At 42.2% G+C, this 21,803-nt stretch overlaps 2 protein-coding genes across 2 annotated transcripts in view; one reads left to right on the top strand and one right to left on the bottom strand.

The window, feature by feature from the left end:
• Positions 1-21,803, top strand: part of LOC132460732 (transcription factor 15-like) — a 271,512-nt gene that overhangs the window by 21,630 nt on the left and 228,079 nt on the right. The gene's annotated exons all lie outside the window — the stretch shown is intronic.
• LOC132461171 (uncharacterized) lies at positions 674-2,723 on the bottom strand. The gene is made up of 3 exons (XM_060056215.1): positions 2,672-2,723; positions 1,920-2,070; positions 674-1,761 (listed from the first exon to the last, which is right to left on the bottom strand). The coding sequence occupies exons 1-3, from the start codon at positions 2,690-2,692 to the stop codon at positions 674-676; spliced, it is 1,260 nt and encodes a 419-aa protein (XP_059912198.1). The 5' UTR covers positions 2,693-2,723.

Raw genomic sequence — 21,803 nt, 5'->3', positions numbered from 1 at the left:
GGTACACAAAATGGGGTTTCAATAAAGGATACAAGCCTTAGAATTGTACATTTTCGCCCCTATTCCACTTGTATTGTTTACAGACAATACTTATGCATACGATAGGGAATTCTTAGTAAGGGAAACATGACTCAGGCCATAAGGGTAGGCTACATTTTTTTATTATAGAGAAAGGGAAGGTCATTACACAAAGCATTTAAAGTAAATAAAAAAGTAAAGACAAAATATGTGCAATAACATTAAGGGATAAAATTATTATTAAAAATGGGAAACACAAGAGGCATTGGCAGGTATAAGTTAACACAAAAAAATGTACAAAATTAAGTGTATACAATGTAAGCGCAGGTGTGACATAGATGCTGTAACATGACTCACACAAACAGACAGATCTTCCTCAGGCATCTTTGATCTAATTAAGTCCTTTGCAAGCAGTGTGCAGATCCTTTCCTGCTCCTACTAGTTAGCGGCTAACCACATAGCCATGGGATGACAACTTCAAATCGGTAACACGGCGAAATGATGATAATCAAATCAATACAAACAGGTCGGGCGTGGTCTTCTCTAGGTTCGACAAGAGAAGAGATCCGCAAATGTCAAATAGAATAGATTATGGCTCTGCACGAGGCTATGTGTGACGCCAGACGCCGTCGTGAATCAGACCAATCAGGGCCGACTAAATACACGCCCTCCTTACAATACACGCCTCCTCAAAATACACGCCCCCGTCTTGCAGGACGCAGTCGGACCCTACTCGAATTCCCTGGAAAAGGCTTGGATGACTTTGGTTTAAGTGCCACTTACCAATTGCCTTGTGCGGGCATGGCATCCTGGGTGTGGAACATGGGCAGTGCCACGTGTTTTTATGTGGGTCATAGCATACCAAGACTCTGCCCAACCTGGAGAAGTAAGTTGTTCTCGGCTCATGGACGGACAGGTATATTTTAGGGTCATTGTCCATTTGCACAACTGTGCTCAGAGGGGATGAGGAAGCACGAGCTACAGCTTGTCTCTCCAGACAGGTTCTCTTCGTGCTGGAGGAAAACCATTTTTTCCCCACCATGTCATTTAGCACATTTTCCTCCAGAACCGTGTCGTTGGACTGTGACACTGGGCAGTACGTGACAGATTTTAAATGGACGCACTGGAAACCTGCAATCCCACTTCTCGCTGCAAACTGCAACGCCCTTTTGCACTCCTCCAATTCACAGACCACATGATGCTCCACTCCCCATGTGCATCTTTGTACATGGACTGGGTTCGCTGGTCCAGTGAAGCTTCTCCTTACCACAAAAATTCCTTTCAGGTGGTCCACACACACAGAGGCAAGATGCCTTTCCTGATTTATGTCAGGTGCCCTAGAGGAGTGCCGCCTTCTTATGTGCAGTTTGATGTTCTTCTTGTTCAGAACTAAGTTGCAAAAGCAACAAGTGGTCCTCGGCACACGTTTTATTTTGGATGGAGGTGGCGGGTGCGTGGCTGGCATTGGGCTCGGCGGGCTGAGGCCTTGAGATGGAGGTGGCGGGTGTGTGGCTGGCATTGGGCTTGGCGTGCTGAGGCCTTGAGATGGAGGTGGCGGGTGCGTGGCTGGCATTGGGCTCGGCGTGCTGAGGCCTTGAGATGGAGGTGGTGTCCTCATGCCAGGGCAGGTCTGCAGGTGCTTTATGCATGAAGTTTTTTTGCCAGTAATGGTTGAGCACACACAGTGGTAGTGTGGAGATCTTGTGTTGGCACAGTTGTGTTGGCACCTATAGATTTTGTAGCCTTCCAAAAAGGAACAGAAAAGTAAATTAGAAAATATTAACTGTTAGTATTCCTTGTTCACTTCATCACAAGCTAATTGATATGTTATGAGTTTGATAAAAGCATAAAGAACATAGAGAATATAAAACATTAGTGACATGCATTAAACTTTCAATTACCATTGTGAGATATGGCTGCTTTGTCATGTGTTTGAACATGTGCAACCATGGCTGGGTAATCGCAAAATTTTCTGCAAACTTGGCACCCGTAAGAATCTCCCAACCGCACTGGCTGCATCAGAGATCCATGTTTGCAGACAGTTGGATGGATCTGAAAAGACAAAAAGTAATTTCTGCTGCACAAACAATTCAACCAGATTTACAGTTTAAGTCAGCTCTTAGGCATCCAATGTGTAATTAACTAAACCAACCCTATAGATAAATGCAAGTGTATACAATGTAAGCGCAGGTGTGACATAGATGCTGTAACATGGCTCACACAAACAGACAGATCTTCCTCAGGCATCTTTGATCTAATTAAGTCCTTTGCAAGCAGTGTGCAGATCCTTTCCCGCTCCTACTTGTTAGCGGCTAACCACATAGCCATGGGATGACAACTTCAAATCGGTAACACGGCGAAATGATGATAATCAAATCAATACAAACCAGTGAGAGTATATTGCGACAAAACCAACACGGCATCAAACGCGGTACTTAACAATTAAATAGGTAACATGAAAAGCAACAACTGTTAAGCTTAAGCAATATCAACATAAAGGAAAAGTTAGCAGAGACATCCCAAAAACGCAGCCAATTTGTGGTTGGATTGACGACACATTATTACGCTGTGAGTGTACATGAAAATTTAAAGTAGAACTACACCAAGAACAATGACAGTATACGATCTCTGACTGATAATGCAGTCCACTTACCAAATCAATCGAGGCAATCATCTTTCTGCTATCTAACTGCTGTTGACCAGTTCGTTACACCTCGTTACACGAGGGGCGTGTATTTCACACGAGGGGCGTGTATTTCTACACGGGGCGTGTCTTGGCAGGAGGACGCAGGACGCAGTCGGACCCTACTCAGATTGGGCCAGATTTCCTGCCCAATCTGGCAACTCTGGCTGCAACGAGTAATTTGGCCCAATCTGGCAACACTATTTATAGCGCTCTGGGAGCAAGTAAACGGAGGTGGTGTTCACCAGCCCCACATATTGGTCTGGAGTAATGAGACATACTCCTTTCAGATTGTTTCCGAATAATCTATTGGAATCATTCTTCGATCTATTTGTGTTCGATAAATTAATGGAACCAATAATTATCAAAACCATACTACAATGATGATATGCCTCGGACAGTATTGTTGTGAATAAAGCATGATATATTTCCCCCTGTAGTCACTGCAGCTTAAATGCTAAGGCGTTAAGTCTGAGTGTATTGCCGGTGTTACACCGAATTCTGCGACCCACCGAAAAGTGTGACCCCAGGGGGCGCTGATGCACATTTTCTGCTACATGCACGTGTGCATTATAACAAAAATATAAATAAAACATATTAGTATGTGCTACACTTAAACCTCCTAAGATGGCTCAATTTGATTTGTTCGCTTTCTCGGGATATTGGGCAATATTCAATGATCGAGATCTTAAACTTTTTATTGCGTGACGGTCGTCTCGTCACGCTAATAAAAACGAATAAACCACTAATAAAAACAAATAAATCCCGGCAAAAAGTGTTGTCTTGTTTATTTTTGGAGTGTTCACGTGTAGTATATACTAAAGCAATTATTCACCTCAAGCTCCGTGAAAAGTAGGGAACAGTATTATAATAGTACTATACAATTCGCCTTTGGCAAATAATTGTTAAAGATCTCCCCCCACCGGTGGGTTTTCTTGACACTAACATACATTATTTTTTAACCCTTTTCGATGAGTCGCAGAATTCGGTGTTACTCCGGCCCCGACTGGGTCATCTCTCTATAATCAGGACACTTATTCCACTTATAAGTGCCAACAGAAAGAGAGAGAGAGAGAGAGAGAGAGAGAGAGAGAGAGAGAGAGAGAGAGAGAGAGAGAGAGATATTGTGTGGCTGTGATTGGCTTTCGGGCCCGCCTGTCATAGTGCTGTATCTTCGTGTTAAAATGTTCCTCCTCATTTCTCACTGAGCAGCCGTGAACTCAATCTCTCTCTAAATCCACTTTGAATCCCAACATTTAATCTCCTTTTCTTCTCTTTCATTTTTACTTTTATAACTTCATACTGTGGGGCAGAACACATTTCCATCAAAGAATAGATAGGTCTAGTTTATTGAAGTTTATATTATCTTTATTTATTGGTTTACTATGATGTAATATTGTGAAATGTGTCTGTGTCACTCTTCATCTTTTCTGAGCAGTGTGGTAAATCAAACTTTGAATTCACAAGAGAGAGAGAGAGAGAGAGAGAGAGAGAGAGAGAGAGAGAGAGAGAGAGAGAGAGAGAGAGAGGATGAATGTGAAGAGATAAGTGTAATTTTAACTTTAACTTTAACTGTAACTCACTTTATTTGGTAAAGGTTCGCTATGATATCTATGAAGCAAAAGGAGAGGAATTGTATTATGCACGTGTTACCGGTCCCAAGTGGCCGGGACGGAAGTAACAAATAGATTGTTGAGAGCGGACTCCCTGAAAAGCAGGTAGATGAAAGTACAGCCCAAGCCTTCTCCGTGGACTCTAATGTTAAAACTTTTTTCGGAAATTGAGCCTTCAATGCATTTTCAATGGGGATTTGGGACTCGCCCTAACGTGCTTGCGTCATACGTAACTGAGCAAAGAGAGCGAAGGGATATCTTCAATCAAGTCACTTGCTGATTTCAACATGGCTGCAAATGTGCGCAATTCCGTTTCGTCTCTCAAAGAAGTTCCTTTTAGTCGACGATCCAATTCAGAAAAATTGTAAATGAAATATATTGTATATAGTTCTCTGCAAACCTATGGTGGCATCATGCCTTCAGTGTGTATGTTGTATATAGTTCTCTGCAAACCTATCGTGGCATCATGCCTTCAGTGTGCATATCGTAAATAGTTCTCTGCAAACCTATGCATCATGCCTTCAGTGTGCATATTGTATATAGTTCTCTGCAAACCTATGGTGGCATCATGCCTTCAGTGTGTCTTGAACAACCACACATAAAAGGTTGCACATATTATATTGATATTTGATCGTATTTGTCTAAATGCATACTTAACTGTAGATAGATTTATGAGTGAACACAATAGATTGTCCGTAACACACTCACCACTTTTAGAATCACATTCTCTCACTCTCACTCTCTCACAAACAGACATACAGATAGACAGAGAGAGAATGTTAACTTGTGTATGCCGGTAATTCCCAATTATTATTGATGTATTTGCACCTTTAATCTTGCTGAATTCTACAAGGCAAATAAATTAAGTAAAAACTCAGTTCCCCGGCTCCATTCGTCTTTGTAAGGAAATGTTCTATTTTGCCTTTATTATTTTGTCAGAATGCACCAGAATGCTTTGTTTTTATATGAAAAACACAAAAAAATCTTCGGGGGGAGGAGGGCCCCAGACCCCCCTACAGGGGTTTGGTTTACAAACTTTCTGCCCTCCCTATTAAATTCACCAGCCGCCACTGGTCACAACATTTATTTGTTCAACGAGTATAAATAGAGTGAGGCGTTTGATCTCTGCAGCAGTCAGAGTGGTGGTTTCCTCTTGACAAGGTGTGTGTGTGTGTGTGTGTGTGTGTGTGTGTGTGTGTGTGTGTGTGTGTGTGTGTGTGTGTGTGTGTGTGTGTGTGTGTGTGTTTGATGGTACGTTCCTGAAACCTCGGACGCCAGCCTTCCGAGTTGCACATTTTACGTCATTTTACGTCTCGGAGAATTTATAGCGTTCCCGTTCGAATTTGCGATTATTGCATGAAATTGACAAATCGTTGTTTATTGTTAGGCTACATTAACCTTTTTAGCAAACCAGCTCGAAAATAAACAACACAACTTTACATTGTAATACACACACAACAGGACCATGCAATGTATAAATTGGTGACCGGAATAAAGTAGCAATGTCATCAAGTGTGTAAAAGCATTTAAAATCAACATTAAAAATGACCAACGTGGTACAAATACAAAGAAAATAATTCTCTTAACCGGCGCAAACATTCTTTTGAGAGCGTCATCACTGCTCTCGGTGTACTCTCAGAATTCCGAAAGATGAAGACAAAAAGGGGGCGTGCCTCAGAGAAATGCCTCAAGAAAGCTGGGAGATCTTCGACTTTTGACTCGGAAATCTGGCGTCCGAGGATTGAGGAACACACCATGAGTCTAGTTCAGGAAGCCTGATTTCCACCGGGGACGTACGTACCGCGGAACGGCTGCGAACTCTGCCCTGCGTCAATTTCCAACGGGTGCGTTACGGCAGCGTAGCGCTGCCTTGCTAGCCAGCCGTATTCACGCGAGATCACGCGATTATCCTAAACCTAATGTACTCACCTTCCACTCCCAAAACGACTGCAATAAAATGCCAGGCTTTGTCCTTTCTGACATTGTCCTTATAAAAAGGATGATTTATTTCATAAATTATTTTATGTTGACCCACTTCGACAATGTTACCGTCTCTCGTCGTCCATGTTACCGACCCTCTGAGACACTTTGATTGATTGAGGGTTAGGGTTAGGGTTAGGGTGACCTGGTGCCACCGGTCATGACGTAATGTTGATGTGAAGTTGTGATAGGCTACATGAGCTGAGTATTGTGTTTTATTTAGAAAATTGACGGGATACTCTGTCGCGTCAAAAATAGAAGGGGTACGGAATGATAGCGCTGCAGCGTGGCACGCCCGTTGGAAAGGGTTTCATTGATTAGTGTGGCAGCGATCAGCAGCAGTGACCGCGGCGCAGCCGTTCCGCGGCGCTTACGTCCCCGGTGGAAATCAGGCTTTAAGCGTGACGTGAAGACACTTCTCTCTTTCCGGAGACAAAGAACAACACTTCATGAACCAAATAGACTGATAAAAACATTAGAAAGGGAGTCCAAACAATAAAAAAATTATGTGATCATTACTTAAGAATCCTATTTTTTTCAGGATGGCCTCTGATATTACTTACTGGTTCTAAGTAGGTTTGGGTGGTGTTCCCAACAGTGGCGGTGGGTCAATGGAGGGTGCTAGGGCGCCGCCCCTCCGTGAAATATTCACTTGATTATATCTGCCAACTATTAACCAACTTTCATCAATGCGAAATAAATCAACAGAAATACATAGCGTTTATCCTCATTTAATTGTGTGATATACTTGTCACTGCCAGCAACCATTTAAATGCGTCTGAACGTCAATGATTTGGGCTGGGCTAGTTATTGGTCATTCGAAATAAAGCCCTCCTCCAAGTCAGGGGGGCCGGCCACGTTGAAGTCAATGTAAGCTCGCTAACTAAATTCAGCGAATCAATCAAATAGGCTACCTTCCTCAGCAGCATTCGCGCAACACAACTACCTGTAGAGAAGAGATAGATCGCTAACTAGCAGAGAGTTGTTAGCAATCTCCACCCTTTTCAGTAGAGGAATTGGACAACCCCAAGCAATGTTATACTTAAAAGGAGCAAGTAAGTTACATATTAATTTAGTCTTTCGGCCTGTAGCATATAAACAAAATGAAGCAACTGTCCCATATTTCTAACTGCATTGAAATAGACATTGAGACTCACAAAAAATGACACTATAGGACAGTAATCATGATTTGTCTCAATATCAGAATAACAACGATGGGTCAAATAGCAATGGCTGTTGGAATGGCCATGAATCTGTATATGCAGTGTAAGCTAGTCCAGGCCCTGCAAGTCAGGATGTAGGCTATGAGTCTGAATGAATAGTAGGTAAATAGGTAGTGGCCATCCCCAAAATTCACCAGAATATAGGAAATCAAATCTATTAAATTAAAAAAAAATTATGGGGGGAGGGAACCCCAGACCCCCAGACCCCAGACCCCCTGTCTATTACTGTCCCCACCAACATTTTTGATCACCAGCCGCCACTGGTTCCCAACTGACTATATCTGGGTGGTGTCTCCTATGGGCCTTTCACACCGCCGCAAAATTGGAGCCGGTTCCGGGCTAGTTCGGAGCTAGGGCCAGTGTTTTGGTTTCACACCGCCAGAGAACCAGCTCCGGCCTCTAAAAACCGGGTCAACTCCAGCCCCAGGATTGAGCTGGGCCAGAACTAGAACCGCTTTTACGCCGGGGGCTGGGGGCGAGTTTATCCTTACCTTCATAAACAGGAAGACCAACGAAGACCGGCATTTTTAACACCGAAGTAAACAATGGACGTGAATCCGTGTATGGTTGGTTTTAACCATACACGCATTTATGGTTTACCGATTTAAAACAAAATCAGAAAAAACAATTAACAGAGTCGTTTTTTGTTTTTTTCTGATTTGGTTTTGAATCGGAAAAAGGAATAAACGCATAGACTTACAGCCCGCTTCTAGGAGCCATATATATGTTTTGTTCATACTTCGTATTGGTTTGGTTTCACATATTGGAAGCAATAGGTATTGGACGTTTAATTTGTATTGATTTATTTTTAGTTGGAACAGTGTGTGGTCACGTGAGTGTGTATGCCGCCCTATAGGTCAAGGGGAGCATAAAGGTGTGCCAAACCAGGAGAAGGAGTGTCCGGTGCTTGCGCATACCATCGTTGACGACAACAAAACCAGAAACACAAACACTTAGAACCACAGTTTATCGTACTTTTTACTGTTTGATTGCTGAACAAAATAAATCATTAACCCGATCAATAAACGTCTCTTGGTTTTCGAGTCAAGATAACAAGGCACCGGTACACCTCGGAAGTGGTGAGAAAGATAGCCTATCACAAGCTGTGTTAATGGGACCAGTCGAAAAACATCTTGTTAGCCACTACACCGATATTAAACCGCTATTCTCCCGACGGGCCTTATATGTGAATGACAAATCCTGACATTGGACATCCTGAAAAAAGACTACCCCTGCCCTGAGGTAGTATTTTAGCTGGTGGAAATGTTAATTACCTTATATGTGAATGAGCAGTAGAATGTCGGCATTTCACACAAGTTGAGTGGGCGTGTTGATGACGCAACGGTCTACGTTTGCATGTGATTGATAACCACCCTAACCGATAATCAGCCTTTTGATTGGCGGAATGGAGAGAAGGGGGGGGGAAAGTTGCTCGACAATGCCACCTGGGGAATTGCACCCCAGGAAATACAACCTTGGCCCTGTACTTTGGCCAACCAGAGGTCACACAGATTCGTTGCACGTTTTGTATAAAGGACGAGAGACGGACTTACAAAAGACATAATTTTATTTATCTACGGTAAGCAGAATTAAAAGAGCTCAGGGATCTCAACAACCACTGAAGTGTCAAGTCAAAACCCCAAAGTAGAAATAAATACAACAGGCACAGAGCTAGGCTGTAGCGAGGCGGTCAGACTAAATCAACTCAAAACCACAAAAGAACCACTACAAACCAAATCAAAGCCTGCCGCCCGCTACACCAGCTCCTGTCCTGGAAACACAAGAAAGAAACACAAAATTACACTACTGTTGTGGCGAGACACTCAGGTTGTTACGACAATAATTTAAAACAGAGGACTATAATAAAACACACACATACACAAACCCAACAGCTATGTTAAACTAAACAGAAAATAATCAGTTGAACCCCAAAGCAATAGATCAGAAATAATAAGAAAATATTGATATGCTTAACCCCAAATGGGTCAACAAAACGCAACACAAAAATATATGTAGGATTTAACCCAAAAAAAATAAACTAAAGAACACAAACACAAAAAGATGAAAGGAAAAGCAGACAATTAACCAAACCGATAAGAGTTGTGGTGGGACTGAAAACTTAGCGCTGCGTGGGAATGCAACCGCCACATCGGACTGTGTGGAAAAAGGCAACGGTGCCGGAGCAGCCGAAGATGATGAAGACGACGGAACCGTGGTGAAGTTAGTTTGAAGTTGGATATTCGACAGATATTCGGCCATTCATTTCCTATGGAAAATTACTTTTTGCTCAATAGCTCCCGAGTTATGGGACCCAGAGGCCCCAGACCAATTTAGACCTGTTCTACTATGTGGTACTAACAACACACACCTCACAAAAAAATAATATTTTGCTCCTCCTATTTTATTTAAATATTTTAAGAATCCCATTCATTTCCTATGGAAGACGGCTTTTTGCTCAATAGCTTCCGAGTTATGGGACCCAGAGGCCCCAGACCAATTTAGACCTGTTCTACTATGTAGTAATAACAACACACACCTCACTAAAAATTAATATTTTGCTCCTCCTATTTTATTTAAATATTTTAAGAATCCCATTCATTTCCTATGGAAGACGGCTTTTTGCTCAAAAGCTTCCGAGTTATGGGACCCAGAGGCCCCAGACCAATTTAGACCTGTTCTACTATGTGGTACTAACAACACACACCTCACTAAAAATAAATATTTTGCTCCTCCTATTTTATTTAAATATTTTAAGAATCCCATTCATTTCCTATGGAAGACGGCTTTTTGCTCAATAGCTTCCGAGTTATAGGACCCAGAGGCCCCAGACCAATTTAGACCTGTTCTACTATGTGGTACTAACAACACACACCTCACTAAAAATTAATATTTTGCTCCTCCTATTTTATTTAAATATTTTAAGAATCCCATTAATTTCCTATGGAAGACGGCTTTTTGCTCAATAGCTTCCGAGTTATGGGACCCAGAGGCCCCAGACCAATTTAGACCTGTTCTACTATGTGGTACTAACAACACACACCTCACTAAAAATTAATATTTTGCTCCTCCTATTTTATTTAAATATTTTAAGAATCCCATTCATTTCCTATGGAAGACGGCTTTTTGCTCAATAGCTTCCGAGTTATGGGACCCAGAGGCCCCAGACCAATTTAGACCTGTTCTACTATGTGGTACTAACACACACCTCACAAAAAAATTATATTTTGCTCCTCCTATTTTATTTAAATATTTTAAGAATCCCATTCATTTCCTATGGAAGACGGCTTTTTGCTCAATAGCTTCCGAGTTATGGAACCCAGAGGCCCCAGACCAATTTAGACCTGTTCTACTATGTGGTAATAACAACACACACCTCACTAAAAATTAATATTTTGCTCCTCCTATTTTATTTAAATATTTTAAGAATCCCATTCATTTCCTATGGAAGACGGCTTTTTGCTCAATAGCTTCCGAGTTATGGGACCCAGAGGCCCCAGACCAATTTAGACCTGTTCTACTATGTGGTACTAACAACACAAACCTCACTAAAAATAAATATTTTGCTCCTCCTATTTTATTTAAATATTTTAAGAATCCCATTCATTTCCTATGGAAGACGGCTTTTTGCTCAATAGCTTCCGAGTTATGGGACCCAGAGGCCCCAGACCAATTTAGACCTGTTCTACTATGTGGTACTAACAACACACACCTCACTAAAAATTAATATTTTGCTCCTCCTTTTTTATTTAAATATTTTAAGAATCCCATTAATTTCCTATGGAAGACGGCTTTTTGCTCAATAGCTTCCGAGTTATGGGACCCAGAGGCCCCAGACCAATTTAGACCTGTTCTACTATGTGGTAATAACAACACACACCTCACTAAAAATTAATATTTTGCTCCTCCTATTTTATTTAAATATTTTAAGAATCCCATTCATTTCCTATGGAAGACGGCTTTTTGCTCAATAGCTTCCGAGTTATGGGACCCCGAGGCCCCAGACCAATTTAGACCTGTTCTACTATGTGGTACTAACAACACACACCTCACTAAAAATTAATATTTTGCTCCTCCTATTTTATTTAAATATTTTAAGAATCCCATTCATTTCCTATGGAAGACGGCTTTTTGCTCAATAGCTTCCGAGTTATGGGACCCAGAGGCCCCAGACCAATTTAGACCTGTTCTACTATGTGGTACTAACAACACACACCTCACTAAAAATTAATGTTTTGCTCCTCCTATTTTATTTAAATATTTTAAGAATCCCATTCATTTCCTATGGAAGACGGCTTTTTGCTCAATAGCTTCCGAGTTATGGGACCCAGAGGCCCCAGACCAATTTAGACCTGTTATACTATGTGGTACTAACAACACACACCTCACTAAAAATTAATATTTTGCTCCTCCTATTTTATTTAAATATTTTAAGAATCCCATTCATTTCCTATGGAAGACGGCTTTTTGCTCAATAGCTTCCGAGTTATGGGACCCAGAGGCCCCAGACCAATTTAGACCTGTTCTACTATGTGGTACTAACAACACACACCTCACTAAAAATTAATGTTTTGCTCCTCCTATTTTATTTAAATATTTTAAGAATCCCATTCATTTCCTATGGAAGACGGCTTTTTGCTCAATAGCTTCCGAGTTATGGGACCCAGAGGCCCCAGACCAATTTAGACCTGTTATACTATGTGGTACTAACAACACACACCTCACTAAAAATTAATATTTTGCTCCTCCTATTTTATTTTAATATTTTAAGAATCCCATTCATTTCCTATGGAAGACGGCTTTTTGCTCAATAGCTTCCGAGTTATGGAACCCAGAGGCCCCAGACCAATTTAGACCTGTTCTACTATGTGGTACTAACAACACACACCTCACTAAAAATTAATATTTTGCTCCTCCTATTTTATTTAAATATTTTAAGAATCCCATTCATTTCCTATGGAAGACGGCTTTTTGCTCAATAGCTTCCGAGTTATGGGACCCAGAGGCCCCAGACCAATTTAGACCTGTTCTACTATGTGGTACTAACAACACACACCTCACTAAAAATAAATATTTTGCTCCTCCTATTTTATTTAAATATTTTAAGAATCCCATTCATTTCCTATGGAAGACGGCTTTTTGCTCAATAGCTTCCGAGTTATGGGACCCAGAGGCCCCAGACCAATTTAGACCTGTTCTACTATGTGGTACTAACAACACACACCTCACTAAAAATTAATATTTTGCTCCTCCTATTTTATTTAAATATTTTAAGAATCCCATTCATTTCCTATGGAAGACGGCTTTTTGCTCAATAGCTTCCGAGTTATGGGACCCAGAGGCCCCAGACCAATTTAGACCTGTTCTACTATGTGGTACTAACAACACCCACCTCACTAAAAATTAATATTTTGCTCCTCCTATTTTATTTAAATATTTTAAGAATCCCATTCATTTCCTATGGAAGACGGCTTTTTGCTCAATAGCTTCCGAGTTATGGGACCCAGAGGCCCCAGACCAATTTAGACCTGTTCTACTATGTGGTACTAACAACACACACCTCACTAAAAATTAATGTTTTGCTCCTCCTATTTTATTTAAATATTTTAAGAATCCCATTCATTTCCTATGGAAGACGGCTTTTTGCTCAATAGCTTCCGAGTTATGGGAACCAGAGGCCCCAGACCAATTTAGACCTGTTCTACTATGTGGTACTAACAACACACACCTCACTAAAAATTAATATTTTGCTCCTCCTATTTTATTTAAATATTTTAAGAATCCCATTCATTTCCTATGGAAGACGGCTTTTTGCTCAATAGCTTCCGAGTTATGGGACCCAGAGGCCCCAGACCAATTTAGATCTGTTCTACTATATGATACTAACAACACACACCTCACAAATAATTTATATTTTGCACCTCCTATTTTATTTGAATATTTTAAGAATCCCTTTCATTTCCTATAGAAAACGGCTTTTTGCTCAATAGCTTCTGAGTTATAGGACCCAGAGGCCCCAGACCAATGTTGACCTGTCCTACTATGTGGTACTAACAACGCACACCTCACTAAAAATTAATATTTTGCACCTCCTATTTTATTTGAATTTTTTAAAAATCCCATTCATTTCCTATGGAAAACCAACAGAGTCTCACTCCGAGAACGGCAAATACCGACTGTTGGCAAAGGCACTTTAGCGTCGGTGCCTGACGGGAAAGAGAAATGTGCATTTTACTTTCATAATCGTCGTTCGGCGAACGTGAAGGATGTTTGGTTTGATAGTTATGACGAACAATATTTCATTCGTCTCCACATAATTATAATAACATGGTTGATATGATGTTACTGAAACCAGCAGCTCGCATTCCGTTTAAATCATGGGTATAAAACCATTGTCATTGCTGGTTATGTAAGGGATAATGTAGTATAGAACGCCGGCCATTATCGGGCGATAATGGCCGGCGTACAGGCATCCCGGTCTCACGAAAATAGGTGACACTGTCACGTTATTTAATCTATTGAAACGTGATTAGGTACACGTATTTTCTAAATGTTCGTGTCAAAAAGCACAATTTTCAAACTCATGCATATCAATTGGAAGTATTTGTCGTGATTTGTCACTAAGCACGACTTCCATCTAAGGTTCTGTCTGGGAGCGTTCTCCCTATTGTCCCTTAAGGAGCTCCGTACAGAACATTTATTGTTAAAAATTGTCTGTGATAACTAAGAAGATGACAGCTTTTCCAGTCTCACCAATATGCGCACAGATCGCACGGTTTGACACTTTCAAAATGCGTGCAGTACATACGCCAAATTACCATTTTGCGTGCATATGATACGCAAAACCCAGCATTAACTACTGTGGAGGGCGGATACGTCCATTTCGCGTGCATATGATACGCAAAACCCAGCATTAACTGAATGGGAAATGCAATATTTTAGGACAGATTCACCATTAAACGTGTTTCTAATGACATTTCTAGCGAGAAATGTACTTTTCCCTTGAATAATCTTCAGTCAGTGAATGTGTATGATCTTTATTAATCTTTATTATCTGAATGGGAAATGCAATATTTTAGGACCGATTCACCGTTAAACGTGTTTCTAATAACATCGAGAAATATACTTTTTACTTGCATAATCTTCAGTCAGTGATTGTGTCTGATCTTTAGTTTTATAGTTATTAGGAAGATTTTATCGGCTCGCTCGCATGTTTCAACGACGTCAGGTTGTTTGGGACGCTGTTTTCACTAAACTAGCAACTCACGTGTTTCCTGCGTATGTGTTATTAAACCATTACTTTATGTAACTTTTAATGATATCATCTTGTTAGAAACACGTTTATCTGAGAGCCAACCCAGTCGCCAAAAGCATACGTTGACAGTGTAAGTCAACGTATGCTGAAGTAGCTTAATAGAAGTTATTCCCAGACCTACACCGTAGCCATCCAACCTGCATATAACCTCGTTAAATCAATGAGCTTGGTGTTTTGCTTTCAAAAATAGGTTACAGAAGAAGTCTAAACTGCAGAAAAGAAAAACATCCAAGCTGCCTTTTAAGGATACCTTGGAATATCTGTCTATTTTTTAACCATCGGACCCTAGTTTACGACAAAAACAACACAGTTTACGGCAGCTCCTTTGCCGCGTGGTTTTTAGAGCCATGTAAGGATTAGAGGGGCTGGTCGATAGCAACCACCATAGCAACCATGACGGTCAAGTGACTGGATGCAGCCCCGTTGAAAAAAATAGAATACCACCCTCAGGAGATTAATGATATTTAAATGATTATGACCATGAAGTCTTTATTTGCATGGGTTTACATTTCGTTCTGTGTAGCATGGAAAAATCGGAGAAACACTCCCATTCGGAATGCATTGGTTTACATTTCTTTCTTTGGAGCACAGTTATTTTTTTTCAGTTTTTGAGGAAGTGCTTCAAAGATGCTAATTTTTCTGCAATAATCCAAAATCAAATGGAAAAACCCGTTGGCTTTTTGTCAAGGGAACCCAGGGCAACGCTCACTTCCGGGTTGGCCAACATACGTCATCCCTCCATCACTATACTGTAATAACACATGTTGAAGTTGAATGATAATGAATGAATTTATTCTTTATTCTGCCTTTGTATTTATTTATTTATTTAGCAGCGAAATGCAGTGTGTGTGTGTGTGTGTGTGTGTGTGTGTGTGTGTGTGTGTGTGTGTGTGTGTGTGTGTGTGTGTGTGTGTGTGTATAACACGCTATTTTATGTTGAAATGCGACGTAATCCAGTGTTCACGAAAACGTACACTGTCAACGTATGCTTTTGGCGACTGGGTTGGCTCTCAGATATACGTGTTTCTAACAAGATGATATCATTAAAAGTGACATAAGGTAACACAAACGCAGGAAACACGTGAGTTGCTAGTTTAGCGAAAGCATCGTCCCTAACAACCTGACGTCATTGAAACATGCGAGCGAGCCGATAAAATCTTCCTAATAACTATAAAACTAAAGATCAGACACAATCACTGACTGAAGATTATGCAAGTAAAAAGTATATTTCTCGCTAGAAATGTTATTAGAAACACGTTTAACGGTGAATCGGTCCTAAAATATTGCATTTCCCATTCAGATAATAAAGATTAATAGAGAGAGAGAGAGAGAGAGAGAGAGAGAGAGAGAGAGAGAGAGAGAGAGAGAGAGAGAGAGAGAGAGAGAGAGAGAGAGAGAGAGAGAGAGAGAGAGAGAGAGAGATGGGTCGAGGGAGATGGCGGGAAAGAGAGAAACAGAGAGAGAGTTGTGTTTCATGTTTGTGTGTTGGTGTGTGTGTGTGTATCCGTGTGCTGGTGCCATTTGATGCAGAGGAAGTGGCGTAGAGCGTGGGGCGCGTTGGAGTTTGAAGCCTGTGGGACCAGTGGGAGAGCGAAGCGTCCTGGGCGGATGGGATGGGGGCGGTGTTAGTAGTGGATGTTGCTGGTGGGTGGGTGTGGGGGGGGGTGCTGGGGCCTCAGTAGGCCTGACCCATCTCCACCAGTCAGTGAAGATCATACACATTCACTGACTGAAGATTATTCAAGGAAAATGTGCATTTCTCGCTAGAAATGTCATTAGAAACACGTTTAATGGTGAATCTGTCCTAAAATATTGCATTTCCCATTCAGTTAATGCTGGGTTTCGTGTATAGGCACGCGAAATGGACGTATCCGCCCTCCACAGTAGTTAATGCTGGGTTTTGCGTATCATATGCACGCGAAATGGTCATTTGGCGTATGTACTGCACGCATTTTGAAAGTGTCAAACCGTGCGATCTGTACGCATATTGGTGAAACTGGGTTGATTATCACAGTCAATTTTAACAAACCAAACATCCTTCACATTCGCCGAACGACGATTATGAAAGTAAAATGCACATTTCTCGCAAATTTTTTTTACATAAACACTTTTAATGGTGTAACTATGCTAAAATATCATATTTTCCACCCAGAATAAAAAGTATGTCCGCCATTTTCACAGAAAGATATCCTAAAAACTATCCAATAGGAAAGATGCTCACAGCGTATATTAGAGACGTAGTGGGCACCCCCCATGCCGTCGGCAGAAGACGCCGAAGGGTACCTTTCCCGTCACCGACCGACGGCAAAGGGTACCTTTCCCGTCAGTCACCGAAGCTAAAGTGCGTTTGCCAACAGTCGGTATTTTACGTTCTCGGAGTGAGACTGTGTTGGTTTAAGTGCAAAATATTTGTTTTTAGTGAGGTGTGTGTTGTTAGTACCATATAGTAGAACAGGTCTAAATTGGTCTGGGGCCTCATGGTCCCATAACTCGGAAGCTATTGAGCAAAAAGCCGTTTTCCATAGGAAATGAATGGGATTTTTAAAAAATTCATATAAAATAGGAGGTGCAAAATATTTATTTTTAGTGAGGTGTGTGTTGTTATTACCATATAGTAGAACAGGTCTAAATTGGTCTGGGGCCTCTGGGTCCTATAACTCGGAAGCTATTGAGCAAAAAGCAATTTCCCATAGGAAATGAATGGGATTCTTAAAATATTTAAATAAAATTGGAGGTGCAAAATATTAATTTTTTGTGAGGTGTGTGTTAGTACCACATAGTAGAACAGGTCTAAATTGGTCTGGGGCCTCTGGGTCCCATAACTCGGAAGCTATTGAGCAAAAATCAATTTCCCATAGGAAATTAATGGGATTCTTAAAATATTTAAATAAAATAGGAGGTGCAAAATATTAATTTTTAGTGAGGTGTGTGTTGTTAGTACCACATAGTAGGACAGGTCAACATTGGTCTGGGGCCTCTGGGTCCTATAACTCGGAAGCTATTGAGCAAAAAGCAATTTCCCATAGGAAATGAATGGGATTTTTAAAAAATTCAAATAAAATTGGAGGTGCAAAATATTAATTTTTAGTGAGGTGTGTGTTGTTAGTACCACATAGTAGAACAGGTCTAAATTGGTCTGGGGCCTCTGGGTCCTATAACTCGGAAGCTATTGAGCAAAAAGCAATTTCCCATAGGAAATGAATGGCCGAATATCTGTCGAATATCCAACTTCAAACCAACTTCACCACGGTGACGACGGAGTGGATGGAGAAGACGGAGCGGCTGGCGAAGACAGAGCGGCCGCCCCAGGAACGGAGGCCGTGGATGGTTTACGTTTGGGATCGCCAGGTGTAGGCTACGTCACAGAGCCATGCAGGGCAGCTTCACCAGAGCACAGGAGGAGGAAGAAAAGCAAAAGCACCGCTGCGGCTCCAACAGCTACAGCAGGACAGAGAGCAGACGGCTAAGCACAAAGCTAACACAACCAGCAGGTTAACAAAAGAGCACGCTTACCCGAACGAAGAGAGCTTTACGCCCCCGAAACTGATCACCGGCTGCGGCAACAGTACAGAGCGGATGCCACACTCCCCTCACTCTTCACAATGCCGCCCCCGAACAACACGGCCAACAACGCTGGAAAGTTACAAAAACACTCGCGATCACTGGGCACCTGCTTGTCATCATAAAGTTGCAGGAAAGTAGCGTCATGCCTACTCACCTTCAAGTGACTGAAGCACGCCACACCAACCGACAACAAACCAACAACTAACAGACGCCACACCGAGTCCTCGCCACGAGTGCCAGGCAGCAGTGTGCGCGCCAGAGAAGGCGCAGCACTTATACAGGTGAAACCACTCTGCAATCTGCCCACCAGAAATCACCTGAGTGGAGGAGGAGCAACACTCAACCTGCCACATTGGCACTGCTTTTCAGTCATTCGTGGTGAACGCTAAATAATAGGTCTTATCGTTACCCTCAAAGTACACACATCATACAATAAATTACAATACATGAGTTCACAGCTGCACGCGTACATAGAAAACTTTTTTTTTTATTATAATGTGACACCTTTCCTCTCGGGGCAACAATCCTTCACCTTGACCGGCAGTGGGTCTGCTTATAGGTCGGAATATGGTCGGAATGAAGCGGCCACCGATTCTTGACAGGCTGGGTACTTAATTATTAGTTTCACTAACTTTACAGTACACGTTTGCACAGACAACACCAGACTCGTTTGTTACTTCGCTGAACTGACACAGCTACCGCTTGCTTTCCTCGCTCGTCCACTCACTCGCTGACGTCGCTCACACACACAGTGCCATTCTCGCGCACACACGCTAACTCTCGTAACAATTATTATTGACAACAGTAAGCTGAACATTAGGGTCCCGGCCTCCCACTTTTCCCAGTTAAACACAGAAATCAACTACATTTGTCCTAGTGTTTGTTAGATGTGAAATTAAGCCAAAAAATGCATTCTCTTCCTCCGGTTATGCCGCGTTTCACCTGCAGGGTGCGGTACGGTTCGGTTTGCCTCAGTCCAGTAGGGAGGGGGCGGTATAGCCCAGCTCAGTTCCGAGGTCGCGTTTCCACCGCCGACAGTACCCTTTATGGTAGATGGAAAAGTTTAACGCGACACATTAAACCAAGAGCTACCATGGAAGTCGTCCAGCAACAGTTCCTGGCCTTTATGCTTTTCATATGGCAGTTAATCAACTTCCGAATGCAAGCTTTGTTTGACGAAAGTTTGGAGGCTACTGTTTGTTTGTTTTTATCCCCACGTCGCCCGGAGTTGACAATTCTGTCGACCAATCAACGGAGGGTGTGTGTAGCTCGAATTTTCCGGCACCCTTTCAGGCATCTCAGTACCCCAACGGAGGAGTACTGAAGACGAGGGCAAGACGAGTACGGCTCAGTCCGGGTCACGCCAATTTTTGGCGACGGAAACGCAATCCGTACCGCACCTTTGCGGGCCGAACCGTACCACACCCTGCAGTGGAAACGCGGCATTATGCAGTCGTTCACGACGCCTTTCTTGTTCGTCGTTTCATCTATTTGTCTCTAATTCATGCTCCAATCTTTCATCGATCGATGCGGATGTTGTGGACTGAACTGAATATATGTTGCATCGCTGCATATATTCCAGATGAATATATTTAGGATGATCGCGATGAGTTCTGTCCGTTCTGTATGCTGTCAAAGCAAAACAAACCTGAATGACAGGGGCCTCCACCCTATGTTATATCCCGCCCCTCGTAAGACCACCCCCTAAAACAGGGTTTTAAATAAATGTAATATAAATCCACAAATATATGGATTAAAAAAATATTTGCAATTTTCATCAAAATGTGTTTGGATGTTGTTACATTTATACAAAAACCGTTAAACTTGAATTTACACTACGCTTTTCATTTGTGAACTTGTTTGCATTCGTGTGTGAACAACACATTCTCACTCCGAGCGTGTCGATTTTTGTCGAACGGTCAGTGACTTTGGCTTCAGCTTCTGACGCAAAAGGGTACCCTTGTGCTTCTTTTTTTTTGACGCAGGGGGTTTTCCACTCATTACAATGTAATCCCTCCACGGCAATATATGAAGCTATGAGCATTCATCCCATTGGCTAACGGAAGACCCGATGGCTGCACATTAACGGCGATTTTACAGTGAAATCTGTGACATTACTCAACACAACTACACCAACGTGTCCTTGTTAATTACATAACATGTATGGGTTAAGGCTTTATACTTCTGCACTAACAGCAGTTTTATAATAGAAATGTAAATATGATCTGGTTCACTTAAAATTAACTGAGTGCCCCATAACTAAATGCATTATCAACAGAATAGAACATTATGCAGAAGTCAAATAACAAAGCCTTACTTCTGAAATTTGGATTCAATAAACTACAACAGCTAGCTCAGTTCATGTACTTCCTATTTGGCCTAGAGGCTCTGCCGGACCTAGTGCAATACATAGGATTGGCAACTTGAACTGGGTTTTTGGCCTGCGGTACGACGCATTGCTCGGATCCCACGCCTTGCTGGGATACACTGGTGGGAGACTTTTCTGGATTTTGTTGTCTGTGACACTGTTCTGCTGGTGTCTGTTCAGCTCCTTCAGTCCTTTGTGTTTGGTCCATGTCGGGGTTAAGTGTGTAACCTGTTGTGTTGAATTCATCAGTGTATGTGGTGCTCTGCGGAGGCTGTGGCTCCATCACTGACAGGATGTGGCGTCGGTTACGCCTGTATTCCTTCCCTTCAGAATCCACCACATATGAAAATGGCTCATCACACCTCTGCTTCACTACTCCAACTTTATCATGTCCCCTTTGTGTTTGGTGTCTCACCACCTGGTCCGGTTCCAGGGGGAGTAGTGGTTTGCTGGTCTTGTCGTAATAGTGTTTTTGTGTCTGCCGCTTCTTAGTTTATTGTGCTTTGATGCTGGTCGGGGGTCTTGCAGCTGGTTTCAGCAATTGTTTGCAGATGGGCAGAATGGTTCGAGTGCGACGGGACAACAGCCTTTGTGCAGGTGAGCCCAAGATGTTGTCTCGGGGCATGTTTCGTGTCCCAAGCAGATTCAGGTAGAAGTCTGTCCCGTCTCTCTCTGTGGTTTCTAACAGTCTCTTTGCGCTCCTTACGGCCCTCTCGCTGAGTCCATTGGACTGAGGATACTCTGGACTGCTTGTCACATGCTGGAAATCCCAATATCGGGCGAAGTCATGGAAGGCCTGGCTGGTGTACTGGGTGCCATTATCCGAGTACAGCTTCTGTGGTATGCCGTGGACTGAGAAGTGACGCTTTAGCTTGTTTATGACAGTCAATGACGACAGGCTGCAGAGCCGGTCAATTTCAAACCAGCCAGAGTACGAATCAACAAGCACCAGGTAATGGTGAGTCTTCCATTCAAACATGTCTGTGGCGACAAGAGACCAAGGCAGGTCTGGGACTGTGTGCAGTTTTAGCGGCTCTTTTTG

Source organism: Gadus macrocephalus, chromosome 7 (assembly GCF_031168955.1).
Source record: "Gadus macrocephalus chromosome 7, ASM3116895v1".
NCBI classification, from domain to species: Eukaryota; Metazoa; Chordata; class Actinopteri; order Gadiformes; family Gadidae; genus Gadus; species Gadus macrocephalus.
This window is presented reverse-complemented; position numbering and strand designations above follow the sequence as displayed.

Bases quoted from the DNA above. Each gene is read 5' to 3' on its own strand.
- LOC132461171 (XM_060056215.1), bottom strand. From the start codon at position 2,692: ATGATTGCCTCGATTGATTTG. The intron at 2,071-2,671 runs GTAAGTGGACTG...TTGTCTTTTCAG, and splicing joins TGATTGCCTCGATTGATTTG to ATCCATCCAACTGTCTGCAA. The intron at 1,762-1,919 runs GTAATTGAAAGT...CCTTTTTGGAAG, and splicing joins AGCAGCCATATCTCACAATG to GCTACAAAATCTATAGGTGC.